Source organism: Syngnathoides biaculeatus, chromosome 10 (genome assembly GCF_019802595.1).
Source record: "Syngnathoides biaculeatus isolate LvHL_M chromosome 10, ASM1980259v1, whole genome shotgun sequence".
Taxonomy (NCBI): domain Eukaryota; kingdom Metazoa; phylum Chordata; class Actinopteri; order Syngnathiformes; family Syngnathidae; genus Syngnathoides; species Syngnathoides biaculeatus.
In genome coordinates, this window is record NC_084649.1 from 11345482 (window position 1) to 11360719 (window position 15238).

At 40.9% G+C, this 15238-nt stretch overlaps 1 protein-coding gene across 1 annotated transcript in view; it reads left to right on the top strand.

The window, feature by feature from the left end:
• camk1b (calcium/calmodulin-dependent protein kinase Ib) overlaps positions 1 to 11339 on the top strand; it is a 36749-nt gene extending 25410 nt beyond the window's left edge. Inside the window, exons 3-12 of the mRNA XM_061833028.1 lie at positions 743 to 874; positions 3372 to 3446; positions 4277 to 4415; positions 4914 to 5040; positions 6411 to 6486; positions 6578 to 6690; positions 6996 to 7074; positions 7673 to 7760; positions 7928 to 8069; positions 8877 to 11339. Of these exons, the coding sequence (XP_061689012.1) occupies positions 743 to 874; positions 3372 to 3446; positions 4277 to 4415; positions 4914 to 5040; positions 6411 to 6486; positions 6578 to 6690; positions 6996 to 7074; positions 7673 to 7760; positions 7928 to 8069; positions 8877 to 8977 (1072 nt within the window). The 3' untranslated portion in view covers positions 8978 to 11339. The remainder of the gene's footprint in view (positions 1 to 742; positions 875 to 3371; positions 3447 to 4276; positions 4416 to 4913; positions 5041 to 6410; positions 6487 to 6577; positions 6691 to 6995; positions 7075 to 7672; positions 7761 to 7927; positions 8070 to 8876) is intronic.
• Positions 11340 to 15238: the final 3899 nt, after the last annotated feature.

Below are 15238 nucleotides of genomic sequence, written 5' to 3' on the forward strand. Positions count from 1 at the left end.
CTCCTGCTCATGTGACTCTAGGGCCAGTGGTGATTGCTATTATAGTCAGGAAATGGTTGCAGTCTTATGTCAGCAAAAGAACCCCGTAAATCTTACTTGATAGTTTTCCTTGGCGAGAGGAAATATGGAGTATAAAGTTGTGGTGCTATCGAGGGAATTTCAAGAAAGCCCGTCTTTACAAAATAACTAAACTTTCAATTTCCACAGAATTGAGCTTTAAATCTGAAGATTGGCACCGTGCCAAAATGCCATAAGGAATGTGTGTCTGTTTTTCATTGGGTCATGGGAAAATGCCATCAGTTGTGTTGTTTCGTTTGTTATTGTTGATTTCCTCAGGAAGAGAACACATACAGAAAGAATGTATTGTGGCTACTATACAGCAGGGTTCAACATGTCATAATAAAATTTTTTTCTATTTTATCCATCCCACCTCAATTTAGTGTTTTCTATTTGTAGTGCTACATTGATGGATATTCTGTCTATTCATTATAAATGCACAGACAGTGGCTGTAAAAAAATAAATAAAAGCATTTTCAATTTGTGCTATTTAAGGGGTGGGGCCATCATATTTTCTTACACGGCCCAAAGTCCGCGACAACACCCATGAATGTACCAGGTCATCATTACTCATATATAGAAAAGAGGGCTTTGACGCTCATGTGACACGCAGTCAATCGGCTATACCTTCACTCCATCGTTCAAACGTGAATTTCCTCACCGAAAATGTTTGTGGGTGTTTCAGGGGAGCCTTCTCTGAGGTAGTCCTGGCAGAGGAGAAGAGAACCCAAAGGTTGGTGGCCATCAAGTGTATCCCCAAGAAAGCTTTAGAGGGGAAGGAAAACAGCATTGAAAATGAGATCGCAGTGCTGCACAAGTAAGTGGGCTTCACCAATTTAGCTATGATGTTTTTTTTTTTCATACAAATCCCACCACAATTCCTGAACACAACCTTCACTGTTGCAGAGTAATATTTTAACACAAAGACCTTGCACTGGAGCCGTTTCAGTAGACTTCTTGAAACATTCTTTTCTTCAACTGTAGAGAGAATTTCAGACCGTTGTGAAAATGGCATTTCTGCGTTGGTTCCCAAGTTATTTTTAGAGCTGTTGTTGCCTGGGTTACAGCAGACACACAACTCAAGTACTCGGTGTACAAATGGTTGAGGAGATACAGGTGGCGATCAGAAGTGGTTCTGTTACAATTTGGATTAAATGGAGCTCACTAGTGTAAACAGGTTTGCCCAGTGGGAGTTTGTGAGCTCTCATTCAATGGTTTGATTACTCATTTGCAACATGCAAACTCCAATTTCTCGTTGGAAACACACAATGCAAGTAGAGAACAAGTCATCCATTCATCCATCCCTCCATACATCCATTTTCCAGACAGCTTATCCACACCAGGGTCACGGGCGTGCTAGGGCCTATCCCGGCTGACTCTAGGTATACTAAGCTGAGATAGGCTCCAGCGCACCCGTAATCCTTGTGAGGATGAGCTGTATGGAAAACGAATGAATTGCTGAGTGTAGTGACGCCCCCACTTTTTGGGGACTCTGAGATTACCTACAGTTCTTGTGCTCTTTCTTGAATGCTCTGAGATGCCACAAGGTAGCACCTAAGCCCATTCTAAATCAAAATTGTTCTCAAAGAAGTACAGTGTAGCACTACATTTGGACAAGCTTTGAGGAACTAAGTTTAAGCCTTGGTTGTCAAAGGAAGTTAGGAAAGCCTTTTGGCGCATGTGCATGTACATCTCGGGTGCGGTTGTTGTTTTTTTATGGTCAATTAAATCATTATTTTAATCATTATTTTTAATGTAATTGTTTTCAAATGAGGTTGAGATGTTGTTAAACTGTTTTGTGAAAATAGTTTGGGGCATATTTATGGTTTTACACAAGCATTTGTAAACATTCATCTGTAACATTTTTTTTTTTTTTTGGCTATTCGCATTTGACCATGTCCCCTGTACTGTTTATGATTAGGCTCTCATTTTAGTCACACTAAAGGGATGAAATTCTACAGACGTACAACTGTCTGATCATACTGACAGTTTTAACAAGGATGACAAAAAGTGTTTTTTTGTTTGTTTTTGAACATTGCAAATTTGCTTTTAAACAAAGTGGTCCACCATGCACACAAATCCAAAACACTTAAACTAAAATAAAGAAGTGTTTATTAATTGATTTTTGTGATCTGCTGGTTTCTGGGGGAAGACATAGCAACACATCGCTCTAATTTGCTGACTTGTGCACTCTGGTGCCCTGTGAGAGCCATGCGTGAAATGACTCATCACCCTATCTTTCTCCCCCTAACTCGCCCATACAAGCTCATAAAACAGCTGTCCACAAACATACCGCTTTTAAATGTGAAAGCGGGTGCGGGTGCGCACAATGGAACTCGCGCGCACTCATTCGCACGTGTCCGAGCACAGGGCGCCTTTAATCCGACATTCATCCTTCACGGGGTCCATCAATCCATCTGCGCTCAGCTAAACAGATGAATGAAGCCTCATTGTTCAAGTCAGCGCTGTAATCCGTGCGTGAGTGTAGATCGGTGCATACGTCCACTACAGCTAGACACACACAGTATCGTGTTAGAACATTATGGGAGCACATTAATCATACACTGTATGAATAATGCATATGACAGTTTTTTTCCATCAAGGTATCCATCCATCAATTTTCTGTAACAGTGGTGTAAAGGGTTGGCCTCACAGTTCTGACGTTCAGGGTTCCATCCCGGCCTCACCTTTGCGGAGTTTGCATGTTTTCCCCGTGTCTGCGTGTGTTTTCTCCAAGCACTCCGGTTTCCTCCCACATCCAAAAACATGCACCATTAATTGGACTCTCTAAATTGCCCGTAGGTGTGATTGTGAGTGCGACTGGTTATATGTCTCTATGTGCCCTGCGATTGGCTGGCAACCGATTGAGGGTGTGCCCCACCTCCTCCCCGTTGACAACTGGGGTAGGCTCCAGCATTCCCACGACCCTTGTGAGGATAAGCGGCTAAGAAAATGGATGGATGAAAATGTATATAAATCATATGAATATTTATATAATGCATCAATTTCTTTTCCTTTCGGATTGTCCCATTAGGGGTCGCCACAGCGTGTCATCTTTTTCCATCTAAGCCAATCTCGTGCATCTTCCTCTCGAACACCCACCCACTCACCATTGCTCTGTGATGTATTAATGTGTTGTTAAAAAAAAAACAATTTTACATCCATATTGTAACCCCCCTGCTGACCCCTCCCTTATCTACGAATGTCCTGCCCCATCTGTCCACTTCAAAAATCAAATGTGGCCCATTAGCATCAAGTTACTTTTTAAAATTGGAGTGAAGAATGAATTTATTTGAATGTGTTTTTCTTTGCAGGATTAAACATGCCAACATTGTGACTCTGGAAGAAATATTTGAGAGTAAATCCCACCTCTACCTTGTCATGCAACTGTGAGTATTCACATGCGTGTGAGGTTGGCGCTCCCGGCTTGTGCCGTCTCCCGTGCACGGCTTGTCACATGCCATACATTGCTCTCTGTAATGCATCTATACATGAACACACACTCACACACTTGCATGCCAGTACATATTGTACGACAATCACCTGTGGGAAATTTTGCCTTCACACCTGCAGCCTGTCAGCCTGAACATCAAATCTCAGTTACTCAAATATCAAAGACAAAAGCAAGAGAAGAAAAATGAGTTTTATTAAATTAGCTTTTAACTTTAGAAACTGTACATTTTTTGCCGAGATCAAACTCTTAGGAGAAAATAAAAATGGAGAGGGAGGTTGAAGGGATCCATTTCTTTTCTACTTGAACTGTCTTTGCGCGCTGTTGGAATATTTTTGAGGCCTCATAACAGTTTCAGCGCGACCTGCTTTCACAGCCATAAATCCAACTGCATGAACTGAATCAGGCCAAGTTAAAATATGAGGTAACCAATGTCAATTTATTACGATTATTAATGTAGCCAGGAAAGTTAAAAAATAGAGGGTGTACAACAACTTGAGAGCAAACTACGTTGCAATTTATATTTTTAAAGTTTGAGTATATTTCAGTACATTTGGAGATGCTACATTTAATAGCTGTAAGAGGATACAGTACTACATGTACAAGTAAAGTCATGTCACCATCTAGTGGCCGTTATGTAGCATCAGCCTCAGATTCTTTTTACTATCACACATACTCCCTTTTTTTCGAATCCGTGGCTTCCCATCTCATCTATTTTTTAAAACATTGTTTCTTGCTTATGTGGGTGTGTTTGAACTGTCCATTCAGGGTATCTGGTGGGGAATTGTTTGATCGCATCATCGAGAAGGGCTTCTACACGGAAAAAGATGCCAGTAAACTCATTCAGCAGATTCTGGATGCTGTCAAATATCTCCATGACATGGGAATCGTGCACCGAGACCTCAAGGTTTTTTGTTTTTGTTTTTTTATATAGAGCTGAAAAAATGTCATAGAATTGATTGCAACATCAACTGTGTTTATTGGCTGTACAGTGGACAACTGGTTAGAGTGTATGCCTCATAGTTCAGAGGACTGGGGTTCAAATCCCAACCCCGCCTGTGTGGAGTTTGCATGTTCTCCCTCTCCCTGTCCCTGTGTAGGTTTTCTCTGAGCACTCCGGTTTCCTCCCAAATGCCAAAAACATGCGTTCATCAGGCACTCTAAATTGCCCTTCGGTGTGATTGTGAGCTATCTGGAAAATACCTGGGATAGGCTCCTGCGATTCTTGTGAGGATAAGGGGCTAAGATAATTGATAGATGTATGTGTTTATTGTCATTCTGTATGTCATACATTTCTTTAACTGGGGTTTGAAACCACCACATTGTGGCTGTGAAGCAGACTTTTGTATTTATGTATTCAGGATAAGCGTGACTCAATGTTCTAAATGTCTGCTCTTCGTCACAGCCAGAGAATCTGCTCTACTACAGCATGGACGAAGACTCCAAAATCATGATCAGTGACTTTGGTCTGTCTAAAATCGAGGGCTCTGGCAGCGTGATGTCCACAGCGTGTGGAACTCCCGGATATGTCGGTAAGTTTCATTTTGAGATATCACCGGTAAGACAATGCACATATTCTATGGGGGAGGTAGTCACGTATGAATTTGAACGTGACTATGAACATTCCTAATCCATAGGGTTCAATTCGATGTTGGGCCACCTTTTGCAGCTACAACAGCTTTAAGTCTTCTGGGAAGGCTGTCCATAAGGTTTAAGAGTGTGTTTATGGGATTTTTTTGTTTTTTTTTAACCATTCTTCCAGATGCACATTTGTGAAGTTACACAGTGATGTTTGATGAGAAGGCCTGGCTCTCAGTTTCTGCTCTGGACACTATGTAGGCTAGTTAAATTCATCCACAACAGATTCCCTAATCCTTATCTTTATGGACCTTGCTTTGTGCACTGGTGCACAGCAATTTTGGACATGGAAGAACTGTTCCTGCAAAATTGGGAGCATGTATTTGTCATTGGCTCTTTCGTTCCAGTGAAAGGATCTCTGACTGATTCAGCATACTGTCACGATGCACGACTCCAGAGACAGCAGACAGTACAGAGGAAACCTTTATTCGGTCCGAGATCAGGTAGACAGTCCAAACAATCCGTAGTACCAGTACGAATGGGCTTACGAGGGTGGTCAGTGGACAGGCGTGGGTCGGTGCACGGAGATCAGAAGTCGGGAAAGCAGGAGTGCGGGAACGAGGCATGAGGAGCAACGATCTAGCAGAGTATCTGTCGTCCCCCGGGTCCTATATGTACTGGGTCTAATCAGTGGTCATGAGGCGCAGGTGTGCACCTTCTGATTAGCTGGCCACGCCCAGCCCTGGCTGGAATCCAGGAGCATGACACATACCAAGACCGTTTGGACAATTCATTGCTCCAGGCTTTGTGGGCACCGTTTGGGAATGCGGTTTCCTGTTCCAAAGTGACTGTGCATCAACGCACAAAGCAAGGTCCACAAATACATGGATGAGAGTTTAATATGGACAAACGTGATTGGCCTGCACAATCATAATGTCGACGTGAACCCTATCAACGGTTTTTGGATGAATTCAAGCAGAGACTGAGAGCCAGGCTTTCTTGCCCAACACCACTGGATGACCTCACAATTGCACTTCTGGAAAAATGGTAAAACATTCCCTGCACACACTCTTGAACCTTGTGAAAAGCCTTTTCAGAAGAGTTAAAGCTGTTATAGTTGTAACTGCAGAGGCTGGACTGATTTTAACCCGATGGATTAAGAACAGGATGCCACTTCCGATCATATGTGAGTCAAGGCACTTGAGAGCATCTATATTAATTCTTGTTAATATAGTAGAAATACTATACGATATATTGTGGTTTGTGTCGTATTTTGTGAGTTTATTTGACATTAGTTTAAAATAATTCTTTGTCTTCATTTCAGCCCCTGAGGTTCTTGCTCAAAAACCCTACAGTAAAGCAGTGGACTGCTGGTCCATTGGCGTCATAGCATACATTCTGTGAGTACATACTTCATTTAATATGTTTTGGTTTTTTTTTACTTAACTGGATGGGTTTCTAAGCGACGGTTGTTAACTTATCAACTGTCAGGTTGTGCGGTTACCCTCCATTTTATGACGAGAACGACGCCAAACTGTTTGAGCAGATCCTGAAAGCAGAATACGAGTTTGATTCGCCATACTGGGATGATATCTCGGATTCAGGTATCTGACAGACTTCTTCAACGATGTGTTTTTATTTCCATTTTATAGTCAATTACTGAAAAAAACTTGCAATTCCATCAGGAAAAAAATGAATTGAGGATTAAAAAAAATTCAACACCACAAATATTATAGCGATCCTCAGTTCCCAGACTAAATATGGGTGTGATTGCATCATAACAACCTGAATATTTGTCATGGCACACAAAAAAAAAGCTTGACTCTCTTGGCCAATTTAAACAACAAATCAACGAGATCACGCATAAAGTGTTATGATGAGGTTTTTTTTTTTATCTTTACCTTGACAGCGAAAGACTTCATAGTCCATCTGATGGAGAAAGACCCCAATGTACGTTACACCTGCGAGCAGGCCCTGCAGCACCCATGGTACCTGTTACAACCTCCCTCCCCAATCTACATAGAGCAATTGTATTTGTATTTCAAATGTATTTATCTTCATCTTTCTTTGCTCATCTATCCATGCCACCGTCTTATGTTGACTGGCAGACGATATGCTGAACTTGTCTATCCACCTTTTGCATGATAGTGACAGTGCCCAACTCAAAATTTTACACTGAATAAGTACAGTACGCGTGTCAATTGACACACAAATAATACTCTCCTAATAGTATTTTCAATTGCCTATATTAATAGTTTCAACAATAGAAATATCATGTAATATTCTTCCAAAACACTTTCACCATCAAATGCCTTTTACAGCATTACCTGGTTAAATAATGATAAATTTGGCTAATATCTTTGTCTCTCAGCAGAAATATCACTCCCAGCAATACTTCCTTGACCCCAATTACTATTTACTTATTAGTCCGAGCTTTGTTGCCATCGTGTGGCACTGTAGTGACATTAGAAATAGAAAGAAAGGCAAATAGGGGAATCTGTGAATTGTGTAGTGTTCTATGACAGCACAAATGCATACACAAACACACACTAGAAAAACACACACTCAAATGTTTTCTCTCCTCAGGATTGCTGGAGATACTGCTCTGGACAAGAACATCCACGAGTCTGTCAGTGCGCAGATCAAGAAGAACTTTGCCAAAAGCAAATGGAAGGCAAGACGTTTTCTATACCTTAACATGAATACCTTTGTTTGTATTTGATCTTATATGACATATGTGACTACGTGTCGGTCCCCTGACTCAGTTGTCCACTGAATCTACTACATACCAGCTTACGTGGCCAGTAGGAAAGTGTCTCTAATATTTGTGACCCTCCTCAGCAAGCCTTCAATGCGACAGCGGTGGTCCGCCACATGAGGCGTCTTCAGCTGGGCACCAACCACGAAGGACCTAATCAAGCGACCCTGACGAGCCCGTGCCGATCTCACCTGCTGATCCCGGGAGAGGACCCTCAACACGCAGGTTGGGTTCAGTTCCTGTTTTACTTCACTCCCTTTTAGTCTTCGTGATCCTTTTCACTTTCACCGAATAAAATATGAATGTCACACTTTAGTTTTTGCTGCCATTTCTCATGAGCTGAACTTAAATTTCTAAGAAACCAGAGTGCCTGGAGAAACCCCACACAGGCACAGGGAGAACATGCAAACGCTACACAGGCAAGGGGGGATTTGAACCCCGGTCCTCAGAACTGTGAGGCAGATGCTGAAGCCAGTCATCCACCTTCCCGCCAAAGCAATCACATTGGAATTAAAATCATAAAAAAGGGCAGTTAACTGCAAGACTGCGTTTCTTTTCTTCGTTAACTCGCCTAAGTGGTGGTTTTAAATATTTTTCACCACACATGATTTGTACAGGACATCAACATCACAGGTTTTAATAAATGTGAAGGGGGAGTGTAAATACCTACATTTAATTTCTTCTTCAGGTCGAGTAATATTTGTGATCCCTGATAACATTTTCCCATTTAAAAGCACCAGTGTTTAATCCTTTATCGAGTTACTTTTGTGTTAAACATTTTAGCTCTCAAAAGAACCTTTTTATCATTGACTTTGGATGTAGCTGTATAATGTGTTTTTATGCACATGTATAGTAGTTTTCATTATTTTCCACACAGTACCGCTCAATCTCCTGATTGTCTGCTTTCGCTGCCTTATGAAATGATGGCCATTGTTTTATAGTATAAAGAGCTAGTTTAAAACATGGATACAAACGTGTTTTTTTTTTCCAAAAGCAAATTTTCACGATATCTTATACTGTGTTTTTTTGCAGAGTCTTGCGGGGAGGCCGGTTGCTCCCAGACACTGGACGGAGATGGCGTGGAGCCTCTGTCCACCTGTACCTACCGCTGTCACCCAGCTAGCCGGGTGTGATCCCTGAGCTGCTGCTCTGCTTTGTCGACCCCAGTGATTTTTTTTTTTCTCCATTTTTGAACCCCCTCGGTGAAACCCGAGGTTGCGATTCCCTCACACCCCCTCGTGTCTGGTTTGGAATGAGGCGTCATTCCATCCCCTCGCCTGCAGGGGGAGCAGGTCTGTGAAGTCTGGGAAAGAAGGAGATTGAAATTCAAATTCAGAAAAATGGGGTGGCGGTGATTGGTGATTATGATGACGAGTTGTCCGACTAGATGGGTAGTTTGTGCTCACGGACTACAGCGTGAAGTTGCGAGGATTGTTTATTTTCAATGCAGGAAAGAGTTGAGACTATGATTTTGACACAGCCCGTGTTTGCTGTTGTTGCTAATTGTTTTGTGTTATATGTGCATGATCAGAAGAGAGATTCCCTGAGCATGTTTTATCTTTTTAAATATGCCCTCTTTCTTTCTATTGTTGCAGAGGAGGGTTTGCCGTAAGCGAAGCCTTCCCGAGATCTTTTTGCAGTCTTTTGAATGTAACACAGTGTGATCTAAGAGCACTGCAAAGTGAACACAGATCTGTCAGAAAAGGAGATGCTTTTAGACTATCTGTGACTTTTATGCAAAACTCCATCCATTCCAATGTAGCCTTTTATGAGATGGTATATACTGTAGTATACGGTGTTTCCATGCAGTTTCGGAAAAAGGCTTCTCCTTCGCTTCGTTCAACCTCTTGAACCACATGAGCACAGGGATCTTATCTTTGTCTATGGTGCCTTTAGGGTTTACAGTATGATGGGTTTATTTTAGGTGGGAGCTTCTCAACTGTCTCTATTTGGACAGTCTGTTCATGTTTCATATTTATCGCATTTGTAGCTTTTATATGTTTGGTTTCCCTCCAGCTTAGTGACAAATATTAAAAAAATAAAGATCGAGCCAAATTGTAATTAAATAGGTTTAATATTACACAAGCCTGAAGATAAAGTATAAATGAATGGATGCAAATATATATATATATATATATATAAACATATGCATCTAACAATTTGTACTGTAGTCATACAACAGCTGTTTTTCCCTTGTATGATTATTTTACAGGCAGTCTTTTTAAAAAAGAACTTCATTAAAGAATGTCAATATGCATCATTATTTTCGTTCTTTCACTTCTCTTGTGTTGTAAAGATTCCTGTAACATCTGTAGTTAAGTACTGAATGGGCTTTTTTGTATGCGTTGACACCAGAGAGGAGTTTTCATGCGCATGATACTGCATTGTCATTCCATAGACGATTTTCAAACACATCTAAATTTTACATCTGGGGTGGCAGTGTGTAAATGCGTTGTGAGTCGTTGCTGTGAGGTAAGCACGGGAGCCATCAAGCCAAAAACCCTGCAGATTAAAAAAAAAAAAAAAAGGGAAAAATGTAATGGTGTTGCTTAAAATGAAAATGTCAAGGCTTTATTCTGCAGTTCTGTAAGGTCATGTGGTTGTGCTCTTGGACAGTAGTGTAAGATGTCGACTGTATTTTACTGGGTTTCCTAGTCTGAATTGTTCAGATAACGTGGCGTACGCTTATGTAACTCCCTAAAGTATCCAATTAACAGTTGATTTTTACATGATTGACTCTGGGGAAATATAACCAATTAATCAATTCAATGTTTTGAAAAATCTACTCTGAATGTTCTAAACTCTTGTTTCCTTGCTGTTGTGTTCTTTTTTTTTTTTTTTTTTTGAGGGGGGTGATCCTCAGCACATGTTGTCATTCTTCAGACCACAAGTTAGTTGAGTCTTAATCAAATGCATTTCTAATACACTACATGGAATTTTGTTCGAATCAGTTTTAAACCGAATTCTTAACAGCGAATTAATTCCCTGAATTTCTTTTGATGTTATCAAAAGCCGAGATATATATTTTATGACAATGTGACGTCCCCTTGATGTAAAGTGGGTCAAACCTCCCTAAATAAAGAGGAAAGAAAATCCAACATTCCTGGTCAATGAAGTAAATAATGATCACATGTATAACCATGTAGCCATTACCTCACCACTGGACTCGCTGTGGTAAGATTTTTTTTTTTTTTTGGGGGGGGGAATACACACAACAGGGTTGAACGTACACGATGTTATTTCAACTATTTCTGCTTTCAATTACAGCATTCGAAATGCTTTTCATTGGGAGAAAGGGAACATATTAGTGTGAAGGTTATCTTTTTACTCTTCACTCTTTTTGGTCCTTGAGATGGATTTGTCGTACCAATGTTTTTAACCATGAAAATGTCTTTTTTTAAATAGTATTTTCAACTGTACACAAAGATGCAACGCATCATGGGCTGTGGAAAAGTGGCTGTAAGTGAAACATACATTAAACTCCTTGTCTATGCAGTATTCAGCTGTTTTGTTCATTTGTTCTCAACAAATACTTGCAAGCAGAATGGACAGTGGCTCCCCATAGGGGGGCATATAAAGGCAGCCATGAGAGAGTAAAGGTCCTCACAGAGAGTAGAAATTCTCCACACAGAAAAACTCCACACAGGCAGGGCAGGATTTGAACCCTGATCCTCAGAACTGTGAGGCCAACGCTCTACAGCTGCTCCACCATTCCTCCATAATCATGTCAATCATCCATCCATCCATCTTCTTAGCCGCTTATCCTCACAAGGGTCGCAGGGAGTGCTGGAGCTTATCCCAGCTGACAACGGCAGGAGGCGGGGTACACCCTGAACTGGTTGCCAACCAATTGCAGGGCACATAGAGACAAACAACCGCACTCACCATCACACCTAGGGGCAATTTTGAGTGTCCAATTAATGCTGCATGTTTTGGGATGTGGGAGGCAACCGCTGTGCCCCGAGAAAACCCACCAAAGCACGGGGGGGAACATGCAAACTCCACACAACCGGGTCTGGGATTGAACCTAGGACCTCAGAACTGTGAGGCCAACACTTTACCAGCTGAGGCACTGTCAATTGTCGCCCATGTCAATCATTTTTAATAAATTCCCGAGTTAATTTTGAGAATGTGGCACGGAACATTGAGCAAAAGAAACAAACAAACCAAAAAAAAAAAAAGAAAAAAACAATATGAGCCAAGAATAAACAAACATGTCTTTGTTTAAATACACATGGACAGCATAGCATTTGCAGTTATCAAAAATTAAAAAATTAAATAAATTAGCATTGAGAGAAACCACATGAGCCACATGCTGATCGGAGTGCATCACAATTCATCCACCCCAGCGCTGCAAATATTATTAACAATATTAATCATATTGAATTATGAAATATTATATTTGAACAATGTACTGTATGATTGCATACTTTTATCTTCTTAAAAAAAAGGAACCTAAAGGGGGAAAAAAATGACTCAAGCGAGAGATACTAAAGGTACAGATAACACTCAAGACACCACAGGTAATGAGGGCGCTGAAAAAAAAAAAAGCCAGGAATCATCCAGAAAAGCAGGGTGCTTGGTGGGGGGGGGACAGGGGGTAAACCCTTCTAAAAGATTTCCTTAATAGGGGTTCTCTGTCCCATTGCCACAACATCAAGTGATATCTTCTTAGGAAAACTTTAGTCCATTTAAGATGCTTCATCCCTGGACAGTCTGGATGAAAAGCACTCCCTCTCTTTGGGGGGTTAACAGAGAGAGACAGAGAGAGAGAGAGAGAAACTTTCCCAAAATCCACTCACACCCGCAGTGTGTGAGGATTTGTGCCAAAAAAAAAGTGACACTCTGATCCAAGATAGTCATATCTAAACTATTCCTTCTCCAAAAACAACAAAAGAGTGTGAGAATGAGCTGATATTGTGTTTCTATAAACGACAGACATCTCTGCAGGGAAGGCTCTTGTTAAATGCAGTACTGTATAACCCTTCATCCCTCAGTGGTACTCGCTGAGCTGCAATGACACGTTGTGTACAGAACACACAGACACACACAAGTTGAATTGACATCTGTCAGCAGGACTCTGTCAGCACCCACCGGAGGTTTACGTGTCTCCCATGTTTGTTGTCACAGTAATGAAGCGTTTTTACAAGGTGTTTTTCTTTTTTCTTTTTTTTCTTCCCCTCCCACTCACTTCCTGCAGCCTTTTCGTTTTTTAGTTTTAAGTTCAATAGAAGTGACAGACTAATAGAGAATGCCTTTGATAATTGCCACATCTCCCTTCTTGACACATTTCATGTGGAAGTGGAAACAGACCAAACATCCATGCAGGGGCCGTTTCTTAGGCTTCATACCAAAAAAAAAAAAAAAATCTCACAAAGTTACGCCTGTGCTGGTTTTTCAGTTGGAAAAAAGGATGTTGAAGCAGTTGATCTACTTCTACTGCTTCTTCTACTTCTACCTGGGAGAGTTACTCATTATGTATTTAGGCACACGCTGAGACGCCGTGCCTCATTTTGAAACAATATTTATTAATTCATCTTTTATCAACTTTCCCACGCACGCACATCCTTGATAAGCAAACACGACATTCATATTTCCACCTTTTATCTGCAGTTCATTTGGGACTAAGAGAAGACACGGATCGCTCAGAGAATCAATATTTTGTTTGGGCTGGAAGACAGAAAAAAAAATACAGATAAAAGCCATGAATGGCGTCAGCTTTTCCAGCCCCGTTTGCAAAAGTGTCCCATGGCCTCGCTCAAATCAGGTTGTTAGCGCATAAACAAAGCAAAGTCCCGGAGGTGTTGGAGCACAGTAGAGGGTGAGAGAGTTTAAATTATACTGTGAGATCATCTTCCACTTCATGGAGATGAGTGACTTGCAGTTGTCGGAACAATCCACTCACTGTGCGTGTTCTCCTTTGAGCCCATCCGCAGCAAGAAGATGGATTATTTCAGGACGACCCACAAGTTTAGAAAAAAATGGCAGGAAAAAATAAACATCGTAATGAAAGAGTCGGATAGAAAAGTGATGTTGGCAGGATGAGAGGAACCACAAATTCCTTCAGCTATTGCAATCAATTAAATGTGAGCTCCGAAGGACTTTCTTTCAAAATGGAGGTGATGGCGTGTTATTTTAATGTTTGATGATCTTTTCCACAGCATTCTTCAACAGACAAACAGTTACCCGGTTAAATAAAATGCAAAAGCAATTTCCATTGAATGTTGTCGGGTAACAATCTGTCAACAATCAGTATTGGTGATGATCTGGATAAAAGAGTCTTGACAAAAAGTTAACTTTAATGCTTTTTTGCTTTGCTCAGCTCCAGTTGTCTGTTTCATTGCAGGACCCACCCCCCATAAAAAAAAAAGGTTGGCAAAATTTATCAGACAAGAAAAGTGCCCCAAATTAGGACTGAAAAAAGTGCCCCAAAATGGCTGAGCTCCCTGACCTTTTAGGGTGGTCTGCCCCACTTAGACTGTAGAGAAAAATGACCGCAGCTTCAAGAACTAAGACACGTTGCAGGCGTCATTTCTTATTTTGCATATAATTTTACGGTTACAAACTATTGAGTTATTCTCAGCCAGTGGTTTGGGGCGTAAAAGTAGGGGGTTACGACCCATTTTAGGGTAGTTCCAGACAGCTAATAAAAAATGTTTAAGTATTGGTATTCAGATTTGTTTGTTATCATACAGAGCCACATCAACTTCCCATATGGAACATATTAGGTAACTGGTACTTCCCTGCGCTGTAGCTACTAGTTTACTTTGTAAACAAACACAGTGGAGCTCAGCCTCTGGCTAGTGGATGGGTAGCAATGTGTTTTAACAGTAGATTGTTAACATTTAGAAAATATCATATGTTGCATATGTGTTTTTAGAGGCCATATGTAAAAAAAAGATATAAAATAAAAGAACAGATTTTGTAAAAGTGGGTTGTGACTTTGCAACAATGGGAAAATGCACGTCCCGGGATGACAACATTTAAGGCCTTTGTTTTTAGTGTGAGGGTGGAGGGCTGCATGATAGCCTAATATTTAGCTCATCTGCCTTGCGGTTCTAAGGTTGCAGGTTTGAATCATGGCTCCAGCAATCCTGTGTGGAGATTGCATGTCTTCCCAGCGCTTCCAAGGGTTTCTTGTCTTCCTTCCTTCCAAAAAACATAAATGGTAGGTTAATTGAGAACTCTAAATTGTCCAAAAGGCGTCATGTGAATGGTGGCACACTGTAAACGATTGGTTGGCCATTTACCTAAAATCATCTTACAAGTAACTCTCATGAGGACAAATCGTAAAGAAAACAGACGGACGGTTATATTATGCATTTATAGGAAGGTATGAAATTACACATTTAATTATAAGAACTTCTTTTTTACATTGACCATTTTGGATGATA